We start from the raw sequence: 12,228 nt of genomic DNA, 5'->3' as shown, positions 1-12,228 counted from the left end.
CAGCTTTGAGGAAACATCTGATCCAAACCGACTGATAATGCCTGAATCCTAGAGAAGATGATCATGTTGTTTCATATAATGTATATCCTAGAATAGTATGGAACCAGGCCAGCAACTTCTCTGCTTATCCTCAATTCGTAATCATAACAGTATTTGTTGTTGTTTGCTTTAGGAATGACTATACCAGAAGAAGATGCTGATGTGGGACAAGGTAGTAAATACTGCCTCGTGGCAATAGGAAGGCTTCAGGTAATGCCAGTCTTTCCTTATATGAACTACTTCAGAAAACATCATCAGTGTTGTGGTTTGGTATCTCCAAAACGTAGTGTGCCTTGATGTGTGTGTGTGCAATCAGTGGCTTGCTTAGAACACACTGACAGAACAAAATAAAAAATTGATTTTGATATATGTGCATCTCACCCAAAAGCTGAAAGAAAGATGCTTCTGGAATTGTGAGTGCATCCCAACCTGATGTTCTGCAGTGTGTGTGGGGATGGGATATTCCAGATAGTAAAGAGCATGGGAGCGCAGGTGCTGCAATGGCTAAAGTGGCTCCCAAAGACGTTGGTGTGCTCCCTGCTGTTCTTTGATCCATTCTCTCTTCTGTTCTAATCAATTACTTGAAGAGAGATGATTGCAGGAGTTGGTTTTAAAGTGATAAAGATAAAGCAGTCAAGAGGCACTTCACAGATAATAGCTTTTTTCTCAACTTGTGTCGTTTTATGCATTCATGATGCCAGCCAAGAGAACTATGAGAATGAAATTTTATTTCTTTTTGTCCAGACTGTTGCGATTGATGTATTATTTTTTCGTCTTCTGTCTGTTGGTATAAGAGTTCTGAGCTGGATCTATAGCAGTTGCAGTGAATGTCTTTCACCACAGCAGGAAAGCAAGCTTTTATCTTAGCAGTATGGGGATTCTGCCACGAGTGTATGTGTTCAAGCCTCTGATGTGATTTCTTGTTGGCCTGCACTCATTGCCATCTGCTGTGATGGCATCACTCCTCCTTAGAAGGTAGATTGACCCTTCCTTAGAGCACAGGTGCCAAACCTGTCTTATCTGGGGTGACCAGCCTGCACATTGCTTTAAGTGTTAGCACTTCTGCAGTGTATGTCCATTGCGATGGCAGGCCTATGAAACCATTACATGATGTTTTCTAAGTTAATCATACTTTTATAATCGGGGTAATATATTCCACTAATGGAGAGGAGTAAGTTATGGGGATTTGTATGTTAGAGCTGCCAAAAAAGACTATTTCCAAGAAAATCGCATTAGTAACATGTGGAGTGTCAAAACATCTGTTATGTTAGAGAAGCCAGTGGGAATATGTGAGGGAGGGGAGGAGGCTCTGGAGATGGCTTTAATCGCAAAGAAGTCAAGGTGCAGAAATTAAAATCCGTGCTCTGTAACAGTAAATAGAACTCTTGCATACAGCTGACAAGCAGATCTACTTCAAGACAGCAAAAAAATGTTTTTTTCTTTTTGTTTTGGTGCCTTGTTAGTCTTGTTGGCTCTCAAAGTTCTAAGAAAATCAATGGTCTGATTGATGGCTCGAATTGTCCTCTTGGAGGCTCTCATTCTTGATTGACGAGGACAGGAGCCAAGAAGCCTGACTTCAGTGTGGTCCCATGAAGTGAGATGAACACAGTCTTACTTCTGTCCTTATTGGGAACTTGAGATGTATTTGTTTTCCTGCTGTGCTGTTAAGCCTAGGAAAGTCCCGTGGGACGAGATAATTGCACTGCAAACTAGCATGAATGGCAGGTCTGTGTCATTTATCCATGCTGTTGTTTGATTTACAACTTTCCTCAGTAGTTAGTATGCTGCCAACAGATTTTATTCTTCAGCTGCACAAACGTGGGGTGGCTGTTCTGTGGGCTAAATGCTGTGGACTTGATTGGTGCTAGGTAACCAGCTCTCCAGTGTGCATGGACATGAACGGCATGTCGGTCCCAACTGAGTTCTTGTCGAGGCACAACTCTGATGGAGTCATCACCTTTGTCGACCCCAGGTGCATCAGTGTCATTGGCTACCAGCCCCAGGTCAGTGAGCTCTGTCATTGCTGAGATGCATTACAGATAATGAGGAGAATTCTGTTTGCACATTAAAATTGAAAACACCAAAACGTGGAACATTTATTTGTAGCTAGCAGTCCGTATGCCATGAACTAAATGCTGTTCATTTTTCTTTGCTGACCATGCTCCTGTAAAATCTAGTTTTCCTCTTTGTTAAGAGGGTTTTCTTATTCCTTTTAGATCCAATTAAAATCCTAAAAGCGAGAAGCTTTAAATCTTGCACAGCGAGTACATTCTGTGACAGAAAGTTAACAGTGCTTGGAGAGAGTTTTAGTCCTGTAATTCTTCTGCCAGTTTCTTGAATCGTAAGGAGAGATCACTTATGGTGTTATTTTCCTTTAGACTGACATCTGCTCCTCTCAGTAGGAGTCTGCTCATAGAAATGAGCAGAATAATAAATGACTTTCTGACTACTGTGGCCCTCCCTCAGATAACTCTCAACAGTTCTGTTTTACACACCAAAATCGTATCTTTCTTATCTGTTTTCCCATTTATTTTGATATTAGGTGGTTTTATAGTGGCTGATTTTTCACAAAAAAATAGTGCCAAAAATAAGTTTTAATAGAAAATCAGTCTCTTCAAGACACCATTTCGTGGGTATTAGGATTAGTTAATCCTAATAATTAAGTTTAATGCTTGTCTGTAAATTTGTATGTCTGTGGAGCTGTACAAATATAAGATGTGATGCCTACGGTGTTGCTTCTATGTTCATCTTTGGTTAACAGAGTAATCCTGTTGAGGATGATGGATCCAATGTCTGGGGGGCTCCTTGTAGATGTGTGAGTGGAGTTCTGTTGCAGTTTGGGCTTTGTGCACAATTTTATTATTTTTTTACACAGTTTTATCTTTATTCTAGGATCTTCTGGGGAAAGACATTTTAGAATTCTGCCATCCTGAAGATCAAAGCCATTTGAGGGAAAGTTTCCAACAGGTACTGCATTTTGTTCCTTCTGCCTTATTCAGAGAAATAGCTTTCATTTTACAGAGGTATTTTTTTCTGTTATCCAGGAAAAGGAGCACCAAAATATAAAACAATCTGCTGAACTGTTAGTAAACAGTTAAGCTGCATAAACAGTAGTTTAAGCTGCAGCATCTGTTGTCTCTGTTGTCAGAAATAAATCACCTGCCCTACCTTCCTGCGGGTGCGATGGTGCAGCTAAACCCACATGATGGCTTGCTGCCCCCAGGAGTCAGGTCCCACTCCTTGTTTCTGCCATCCCTGACCTCCCTGCCCTTCCTACTGTTCTGATGCCATCAGAAATGGACTTGCCTGGTGAGTTAGTGAAAGGAGTGCTTGATTTTGCATAGGATGAGCTTTCAGATGGCTCAGCTCCCTGGGCTTGTGCCTGATGGCACCAGTGGTGCAAGAAAAGCAGTGCAAACACACGCTGTGATTCAGTAAAGCCCAGATGATTGATTCCACTAATTCATCCAAGAGACAGTGACAGAATGCTGCTAGATAATAACTTGTCAAACATCCGTCTGTGATTGTCTGAGTTCAGCCTGGGGCTCAGGAAGGCTGAATAATGTTCTGGTTAAAGGTTCAGTCCTCACTGTGCTCTTGCTGGGAGTGCACCAGGCCACAGGGGCTGCTGCTGTATCCTGAAGTCAGTTCCTGGGGACTTTGCTCTCACTGCTCAGCATTAGCCATGTGCATAAGTGACTTGCTGGATCAGGAATTTATGTGATTTTTCAAGGTCGTGCAGAAAGGCAGCAGGAAAAAAAAACACAACTTAGAAGTGAAAGTTCCTCTTCTCTCAACCTGTGTCCAATCTATGAAAATACTGTGCTGTTTCTTTTGCAGGTGGTTCCTCTTGCTGTATATTTTTGTTCGGTACGGTAGCAGTGTGATTGTGGCTGTTATTTCAGTCACGAAATAAAAGACTGATGTAAACAGTTCAGTTATGCACCAGGTGGTTTTTATTTCTGAAGAATGTAAAAAAAGTAAAGGTTAAACATTAGCTTGGAATCTTTTTTGTGCTATTTTGTTTGCATGCACTGTTGGAAGACAGTTCATGATTTTCCCACCAGTGATCTCAATGCTTTATACATTATTACAGAATTAATGTTTGCTTTATTCATACTTCAGGATAATAGATCATTGCAGTTTATTTTATTATTGTTAGTTTAGCCTTAGAAGTCTTTTCATTAAGAAGGTAGCTGATTTCCAGTAAACATTTCTTTGTTTTTTCCTCCCCCAAACCCTCTAAAACTTGATATTTTTCATTTGCTGACAGTGCCAGAACCAGGTTGGTGCATAGCAGAGCAGGGGAGGAGGGAGGAATGGGTTTGCAGGTTTGGGTCAGTTGCCAGCATCCATCTCAAAGCTTTTACTTCCTTGGGAAGATAAGTTCATTCATCAGGGTGGGTAAATCAGGCCAGAATGAGATATTCTCAAGGCCAAGATCAACAAATAGAGTTTACTATCAAAGGATCCAGAATACAGCTATTTGATATCCAGTATGATACTGTTCAGATTGGACACTTTTACACAAGTTTTGTTTTTTTTATCTTGGGTGTGGTAGTAGAAAATTATTGGTTAAAGAATGTCGCACACTGAACTCAACTACAGAAGCTTTCTTTTTTCATTATTAGTTTTTGATGCCTTATGAGTCATCATGAGAATTTTTCTGGGCAATACTAATACTTTTTGCCACTTTTTTTCCCCTGTATTCTTTCCATTTGGACCTGTAGCCAGTTAATCGACTTGAAATGCCAAAAACAGAATTGGAGCACATTTCCTAACCTAATTGCTTGTTGATGGAGACACAGGGTAAAAACTGGGTTTCTCCTGAGATAACTACTTGTGGGAAATAGAGTGGATAAGGATAGAGAATCCTCATCAAGATGTGGCATTTAGTTGCATTAGGCCTGCCTTTTTCTTTCCTGAGACCCAGCAAAGGAAGCTTGGTGGATTAGTAATAAAAAATAAACAGAGATATCCTAGGTAAGTGCCAGCTGAATTATTTTAAGCTGTATAAGCTTTCTTCTGACTTAAAGCCAGGATTATTAGATAACTCATGCAATGCAGTTATAGCGCCAGGATTTGTTTCGACCATGCTTCAGCTGGATGCTCATCACAGAGAAAGGGTGATCCAGGCCTCAGTGTCTGCAGCTGGCACGTTTCTTTTACAAGAAACAAGCTGTTGTTGCATTATCTTCACTGACATCAGTGCCTTTGGTTTTATCCATCGTACTGGGAGACCGATGGTGAGATTTTACACTTGATTCCCAACCTTTGACTTTAGTGAAACTTCAGCTACCAAAGGCAGAGCTGGAGATGATCATTGCCAGATACCTGGCTTCAGACTTCTTATAAACAAGTATGCTGTCCAAACGAAGAATTAACTATGCATTTTCATTAATGCTATTAAAATGGGCAGTGCTTTATTGCTCTCTCCATTCAAATGCTGGCTCATCATTTCTTCTTATGAAAGCAAGAGGAAATTGTTTCTTGTTAGCAGTTAGGGGTTGTTTTTTTTTTGGTGTATACTCATGGATGCTTTTCTCTTGATTTATTATGTGGCCTGTTTCTTTACAAATTCAGATTTTAGATTTCCTCAAGAGCAGTCTTTACTTGTGATGTGTGAGATCTGACTAGCTTTATATAATTATTGAGCTATTTCTAGTGGATATTCTTGTTTATTTATCAGCTTTAAATTATTTCTTTTGGAATGGTCTGTTTAGGTACTGTAGAAGTAATCTTCAGGGCTCATTTCAGCAAAGCACTGGAACATGTACTTAACCATAAATATGTGGTGAATTCATTTATATTCAATTGTGCCCTTAAGAGCAGTTTAATTTAACACTTGCTTAATTCCCACTACATTTGAAGTGTAGCACACTGCTGAGTATTTTGCTGAATTAGAGACAAACCACTTTTGTCTTTTTCTCATCTGTGGTTATATCTTTATGCATCTGTTTCTGTCCAATATAATTGCTGGCTTCTGTGCATCCTTTGCATGTTCTCACTCCCCAGTCCTCACCATCCCTGCAGGATCTTGCTGGATCTGTTCTACACTGAAAAGTTCACCTACACATCAAAGAGGTCACGAGTATCTCCACTATAATTTTTTCTTTCCCATTAGTTTTTCTCTAATTAGTTACCTTCCTCCATTCAATTCTTTTCCTATTCTTTTTCTTCTGTCCCTTTAATTCAGAATAATTACCCTTCTCTGACTATTTTTCTTCACTCTGGTTTATCGCTTCTTGACAAAATGTAGTCAAGTTCTTCATCCTTTCTCCTATCTTTGTTTGCCTTATCTTAGGCAATTTAAATACTGTTTTTAAATACTGCTACCAGTTCATTTGTTGGGAAAAAAAAAAAGGTGGAAGGGGGACTTGTCAGCATTTGGACAGGAATGCTTATTATAAGGAAACAAGTGTTCAAGATAAGGATGATTTTTTTAAGGCATTTTCTATCATTAGGAAGAGGCAGTGAACAGAAGAGATAAGGGAACAGAAGCTTAGCAGAGCCTTGGCTAGGTGTGTGCCAGGCCAAGTCACTGGACAGAGATTTCTGAAAAGGAACTTGATAGGCTTTTTTTGGATAGCCTTAAAAATAGCTGATGGCTCCTGCTAGCTTTGTGTTTTGGAGTCTGCACGATGCATCTGTTCTTGTGCTTCAAGCACAGGGCATATGTTAAAACTTCCTCCACCATGGAGTTATGAACAGTTGTTTTGAATGGGAATCCATTTCTGAATAATCCTTCAACTTAGTGCAACAGTGTTTGAGAATAAGAATCACATCAGGATGTGGCATCTGATCACCAATGTACTACTGCTCTCTCTTACTGTGAAAACAGGAGAGCCTTGCAGTCTGGAATGTGGGTTGCCACTGGATGGCTGTCCTGGCATCAGGAAAGCTTGACTGCCTGAGCAATGCTTTGAGGTCTTTTGTTCTGGTGTGGTTCTGTCTTTAAGTAGCATTTAAGAAAGGTGACTCCAAATTGTGTTGATAGCTGAAGGCCCTCATGCAATTGTACACTCCTCTGACAAAGGTTAATGTCCTGAGGGAAAAAAAGGCTGAACAGAAATGTTTGCTTCTCAGCTACCACTGAGTTAACACCCAGAACCCACCGTTGTTTTCCACTCATGTTAATAAGTGGATCCTGAAATTGTAGTGAGTGAGCACCTGTGCTGGCTTTGCACTCCGTGGTGAGGAGAAAATGTAGAGTTGAATCCCACAGGGAAATATAAATCAGAATCCCTGTGGACAGACTTTGATAGGTAGAGGCACTCACTATGTGATGTTCAGAGTATTTCATGATCAGATACCAGTCATCTGAAGATAGATTTGTAATTTATTTGGGGAAGAAAAAAACAAAAAACAAAAATAGTCACAGTGTCTATTAAAAAAAAAAAGAAAGAAAACATTTCTTAAGTATTGTCCTAAATGTAGTGTGATTTAGTTTGTCACACTTGTGAATTGTATAGCTAGATACTCCAGCAGAAGAGCAGGCAGGCAACCTCATAAAATGTGTTCTTGGTGGCCTCTGTTCCAGGTGCAATGTTTAGCTTATGATGCACAGATGCGTATTTAAAAGGTGCCTCAGTTTGGTCTCTGTGAATCTCTCTTTGATAAATATTCCATATGAAAACCTTAAAGCTTCCGTGTTGGAATAACAGCACAACCTGTTGGTTCCTGAATCTGTGTGCTCCTTATAAGCAGGCTAGAGTGTCTTACATAACAAAATGTGGGGGAGTTTAATTCTGAAGGAAACATCTTTCAGATTTTGGTTACTGTCTCTTAGAATGAAGCATTTTCCTGCTGCATCCATAGCTTTCTGTAATTCAAGTTCAGAACACTCTGGTTTCTGCTGCTTACTATTCATCTGCACAGCAGATAGCAATCTCCTTTCATTAACCTCTCCAAATGGTTTTGCAGGTTGTGAAACTGAAAGGTCAAGTCCTGTCTGTGATGTACCGTTTTCGTACCAAGAACCGGGAATGGATGCTGATCAGAACCAGCAGCTTCACCTTTCAGAATCCTTACTCTGATGAGATTGAATACATCATCTGCACCAACACTAATGTAAAGTATGTGCCCTTCAGGTGCTGCTGCATATACTTAGGAAAGATCTGAATGGTTACTTTTTGCTGTTAATAGTGTAAATGCATGTTTGGGTTTTTATGTTACTAGCCACATTTTGTTTCTCTGTAGCAATCTGTAGCAGAGCTTTTCTATATCATAACCTCATACAGCATAACTGCTTCTCTCCTTGTCCTGCAATGCTTCCAGGGCCTGGCTGCACCAGGAGAAACCTCACTTATCTGTGATGTCATTAGACAGGCCCCTTGATCTCAGTCCAAGCTGCTTTAAACTAGCACAGAGCTTCCAGCAGCAGACCAGCTGTCATGATGTTGGAGAAAAGTTAGCCTGATTCCCAAGCCAAAGAGAAAATTACGTGTGTGCATTAATAACTATCACACAAGAAAACAAGACTCCTGCCTCTTGTTCATTGTGATTATACCATTACATCATCCTGGGTATCTTCTCCTTGACTTCTGCTTGCTCTTGCAGCCTATAAAAGCTGGCAACATGATTTCCTGCTGGGCTGGGGTGGGAAGAGCTTCTGCTCTACTGTTAACATCTGGTGGGATATCTTCAAGTACTGGGGATAGATCCAGCCTCTTATATGAAAAGGGGAATGAAATCATCATGTATTTGAATAAATACTTTCAAAAGTCTGTCTTTGGACTTGTTAGGAGGTTGAATTAGTGGGTGTCTCATTCTGTGGCTGATAGAACTGCTTCTAAGGAAAAGTCCTGCTAGTATAGTGGGGGTTTGTCACTGTTTAACTGAGCAGAAATGATTTTGGAGCCTCCTGAGTTCTGAGCCAGCAACTGCAGAAGCTAATCTGGTCTTGATAAAGCTATTGCTTTTGTAGTTGTTGGGTTTTTTTTCCTTTCTAATTCTTTCTTATGAATATTTCCTCTTTCCAATGTAAACTTATCTGTTTCTAAAACAAAATCTACTTCTGTTCTGACCTGAGTTTTTTGGGGGCTTGTTTTTCTTTTCTGCCAAGTGTTTAACTTAGAGGAAATCATTAGGTTTAAAATGTCAACCTGTTAGACTGTATAATAGAAATGCTGAATGAGCTGCCTACTAGTGGAGATGCGTGCTGAGTGCTCTCCTTGGAAAACCAAAGCCCTGGGGGATTGGCATTTGATCTTAGAAATCTCGTAAGTGTCTCTGCGTGCTCCCTGACTTGCTCCTGAAGAAAGGTATCTGGACATGACACATATCTAGGCTGGAAGAGCTGTCCTTTCAGCATCTTGAAACCTGTCATTAGAATCAATTTGCTTAGATCTTTTGTACTTTAAAAGCTGGATTTAAACAACCAAACAGTTCACTGAAAATGGGCGTCCTGAAACCAGAGTTAATCATCTCCCTGTCTGCACTGATATTTCCACGTTTGTGTTGCCCCATATTTCTTGTATTTGCAAAAAAACAAGGCCTACTAATTAGAAGGTAACTGCTGCAGTCTGTCCTAGGGTGGCTTAAGTGTACTTTGTTCCCAGGAGTCCACAGTGTGGAACGTAGAACTGCAGACTGCATTGAGTTTACTCTGGGAGTGCTTTTTTCCAAGACTCCTCTATACTGTTCAGCTTGACATCACAGCACTCACTGAGATGAATAGGATTGTGCCAGCTTCTGGCTCCTGTTATATTTCTTTTGCTGCATCTGAATAACAGCCCAGCAATGCTGCCCTAATATGGAAGTTGCCTGCTGCTACTTTGGCAGCGGATGTTCCTTCTTTCCTATCGTGCTGAAAACGTTCTGGTCCTATGGCAAGATGCAGCCCATTATATGTCTGCTTTTGAATGGTAGAAAGAATGCATTGTTCAAACTGTTCTCTGTTTTTCTCCCTGTGCTCTCACACTGCTCAGACAGATGTCCAAGGAGAACTTGCTGTAACGTAGTGCTGTCCCTGCCCATTTGGGGGTTTATTGCTTTTGTACTTTTGGGGTCAAATTTTGACTTTTGATTTCCTAGCTGCCTTGGGGCATTATTTGGCATGGTAACTGCTGCTTTTTGCCTCCTCATTCAGCTGCTGCTCGGGCTGGTGGTTTGGTTGTGTGTAGCCATCAGGATGTATTGGTGGCTGCAGCCAGTGTTCCAGGCCCAGCAAAGTGCTTCATGTGAGGACCAAGCTCTGCTGCACAGCTGCAGCAGCTGTGCACAGAGACACTTCATCTCTCTCTGTGATAATGTATCCTGCTCCGTGAAATACGAGTTTGAGGGAGTAAAAGATTCAACAAGCAATTTTAGAAGTGCAGTGCACACAGAAAATGTGAGTTTAAGTAATTCATTTTTAACTGAAAATAATTTAGAGCCGCAGTGCATACATCTTTCTGTCCGTGGCACAGCTCTCATTTTCTGCTGGTCAGGGAACAGCATTTTCCCAGAAGACTGCAGAGGGCAGTGGTGGTTCCAGTTGTGGAGAGATTCACTGATTATTGTTTGTTTGGTTTGGTTTTGCTTTTCTCTTTTTTCCTTTCTTCTTCTCTAAGGATTTTCTGTTAGTGCTTCAAACAGTCAGCTTTCCAAATGTGGTTCAGAGAATATTGAGAGGTGAGGTTCAAATGTTCATTGAGTTCCTTGCAGAAAAAAGAAAACGTCTCTCAGTTTCACTTGGGTACAGTCATCCAAGAGAAACTTCCTGGAGAAACGAAGCATGTAATGTTTAGCATTTGTGCTGTGTTCGGCTGAAAAAAGTCACCCATTCAACCACATCTTCCTGTGAATTTGGGGCTGTTTGATTTCCAGAAAGAAGTAATAATTGGGATTAATGTGTATCAAACATGAAGTGCATAGAGCTGCGTTTCAATGAAATAATCTGACGTGGTGACAAAAGATTTCTAAAAAGTCTTCAAAATACATAGCAAACAGATATTTTTCTGACCTTTGTGGAAATACTGATGTTTTGATTTTTGTCAGCCCTGACGTCCTGTGTTCCTTTGCATGCATTTATGCATCCCCCGGATGCCCTGAGTCTCCAGGTTGTCAGAGCCAGCTGGCCCAGGTCACTGCTGGAATCAGCCGTGCCTGGGGGAGAGCTGCTCCCTGGTTCTGATTCTCTTGGGCCAAAATGGTGATGAGATCAATTCTTCTGATAACATTCCTGTCTTTGGCAGGGGTGTGTGAGGCTTCCCCTGATCCCCGTGCCATCTGTAGGCTATCTGATCCATTGTATTAGATGGGCCTTTTCACAGCAGTGGCTGTGTGAAAGTGGGCAGAGTTTCAAGACATTCTGAAAAGCTTTGCTGCAAGACACTATTACTGCCTTCTTGTCTGAACCAGGTCTGGGAAATACAACCTCTTCCTCCAAATGGAAGTAAGTTTGAATTAACCATCAAAAACTTCAGCTTCACAGGGAACTTGGTTGCTTAAGCCACACACACACACTATCTCTGTTTCATACTGGACCAAGGGGTGAGCCTGGAATTCTGCAGTATGTGCTGGAATTACTGACCTTGGTCAATGCCTTACTTGCTGTGTTGGGTACCACATAGAGCACAGAAGTTTCTGTTCCACTTACTCCTTTAAGGTGTGAAACAGAAATCGAAACCAAGGATAATTTGGGTTTTGTTTTCAAAGTCCAAAGGTTATGGAATCACAGAATCATAGAATTGTCAGATGGCAGTTTCAGTTTTGTTGAAGCTGATAGCAAGCTGCTGTTTGGTAGCACCTTACAGAAACAAACTAGTACCCAGTGGCTGAAGGGTGTGAGTGTGTGTGCTGCTGTTCAGTCAGAAGGGCTGGTTGGCTGGCAGCACCTGATATGCCCACAACAGCAGCCTTCAGCTCTCCCTGGTTAGAAGCTCCAGGAACTGCTGCATGGCTCCTTTCAGGCTTCAGGAGTCATTTGGACTCTTCACACAGCAGCAGCAAAGATGCCAACCTGGCTTTGCAATCCAGTGTGAATTAGATGCAGCATAGCTTACGTAGAACTCAGGGAGAAGAAGCCCTAAAGTATTTGTTTCTTTATAGGAAGTGGACTTCAGTAGGTTGTTCAGAGTGGAGTGCTGCTAACACAGTGTGATCTCTGTAATGTATCGCGTGAGTATGGTATGATGTTTAACAAGTATCAGAGATGACAGAGAGGGGTGAAGGAGCACTGAATTAGAGGACTGCCTACAAAACAAA

The 12,228-nt window shown here is 41.1% G+C and overlaps 1 protein-coding gene across 5 annotated transcripts in view; it reads left to right on the top strand.

Moving 5' to 3' along the window:
- Window positions 1-12,228, top strand: part of ARNT2 (aryl hydrocarbon receptor nuclear translocator 2) — a 95,615-nt gene that overhangs the window by 66,569 nt on the left and 16,818 nt on the right. For all 5 annotated transcript variants that reach the window (XM_065733979.1, XM_065733978.1, XM_065733976.1 and 2 more), the window contains 4 exons: window positions 173-249; window positions 1,908-2,042; window positions 2,932-3,006; window positions 7,963-8,114. In XM_065733979.1, coding sequence (XP_065590051.1) covers window positions 173-249; window positions 1,908-2,042; window positions 2,932-3,006; window positions 7,963-8,114 — 439 coding nt within the window. The remainder of the gene's footprint in view (window positions 1-172; window positions 250-1,907; window positions 2,043-2,931; window positions 3,007-7,962; window positions 8,115-12,228) is intronic.

This window comes from Cyrtonyx montezumae, unplaced genomic scaffold (assembly GCF_038088225.1).
Source record: "Cyrtonyx montezumae isolate F1298 unplaced genomic scaffold, pur_monq_1.0 scaffold_17, whole genome shotgun sequence".
NCBI lineage: Eukaryota > Metazoa > Chordata > Aves > Galliformes > Odontophoridae > Cyrtonyx > Cyrtonyx montezumae.
Note: the sequence above shows the minus strand (reverse complement) of the source record. Positions and strands in the feature narration are given on the sequence as shown.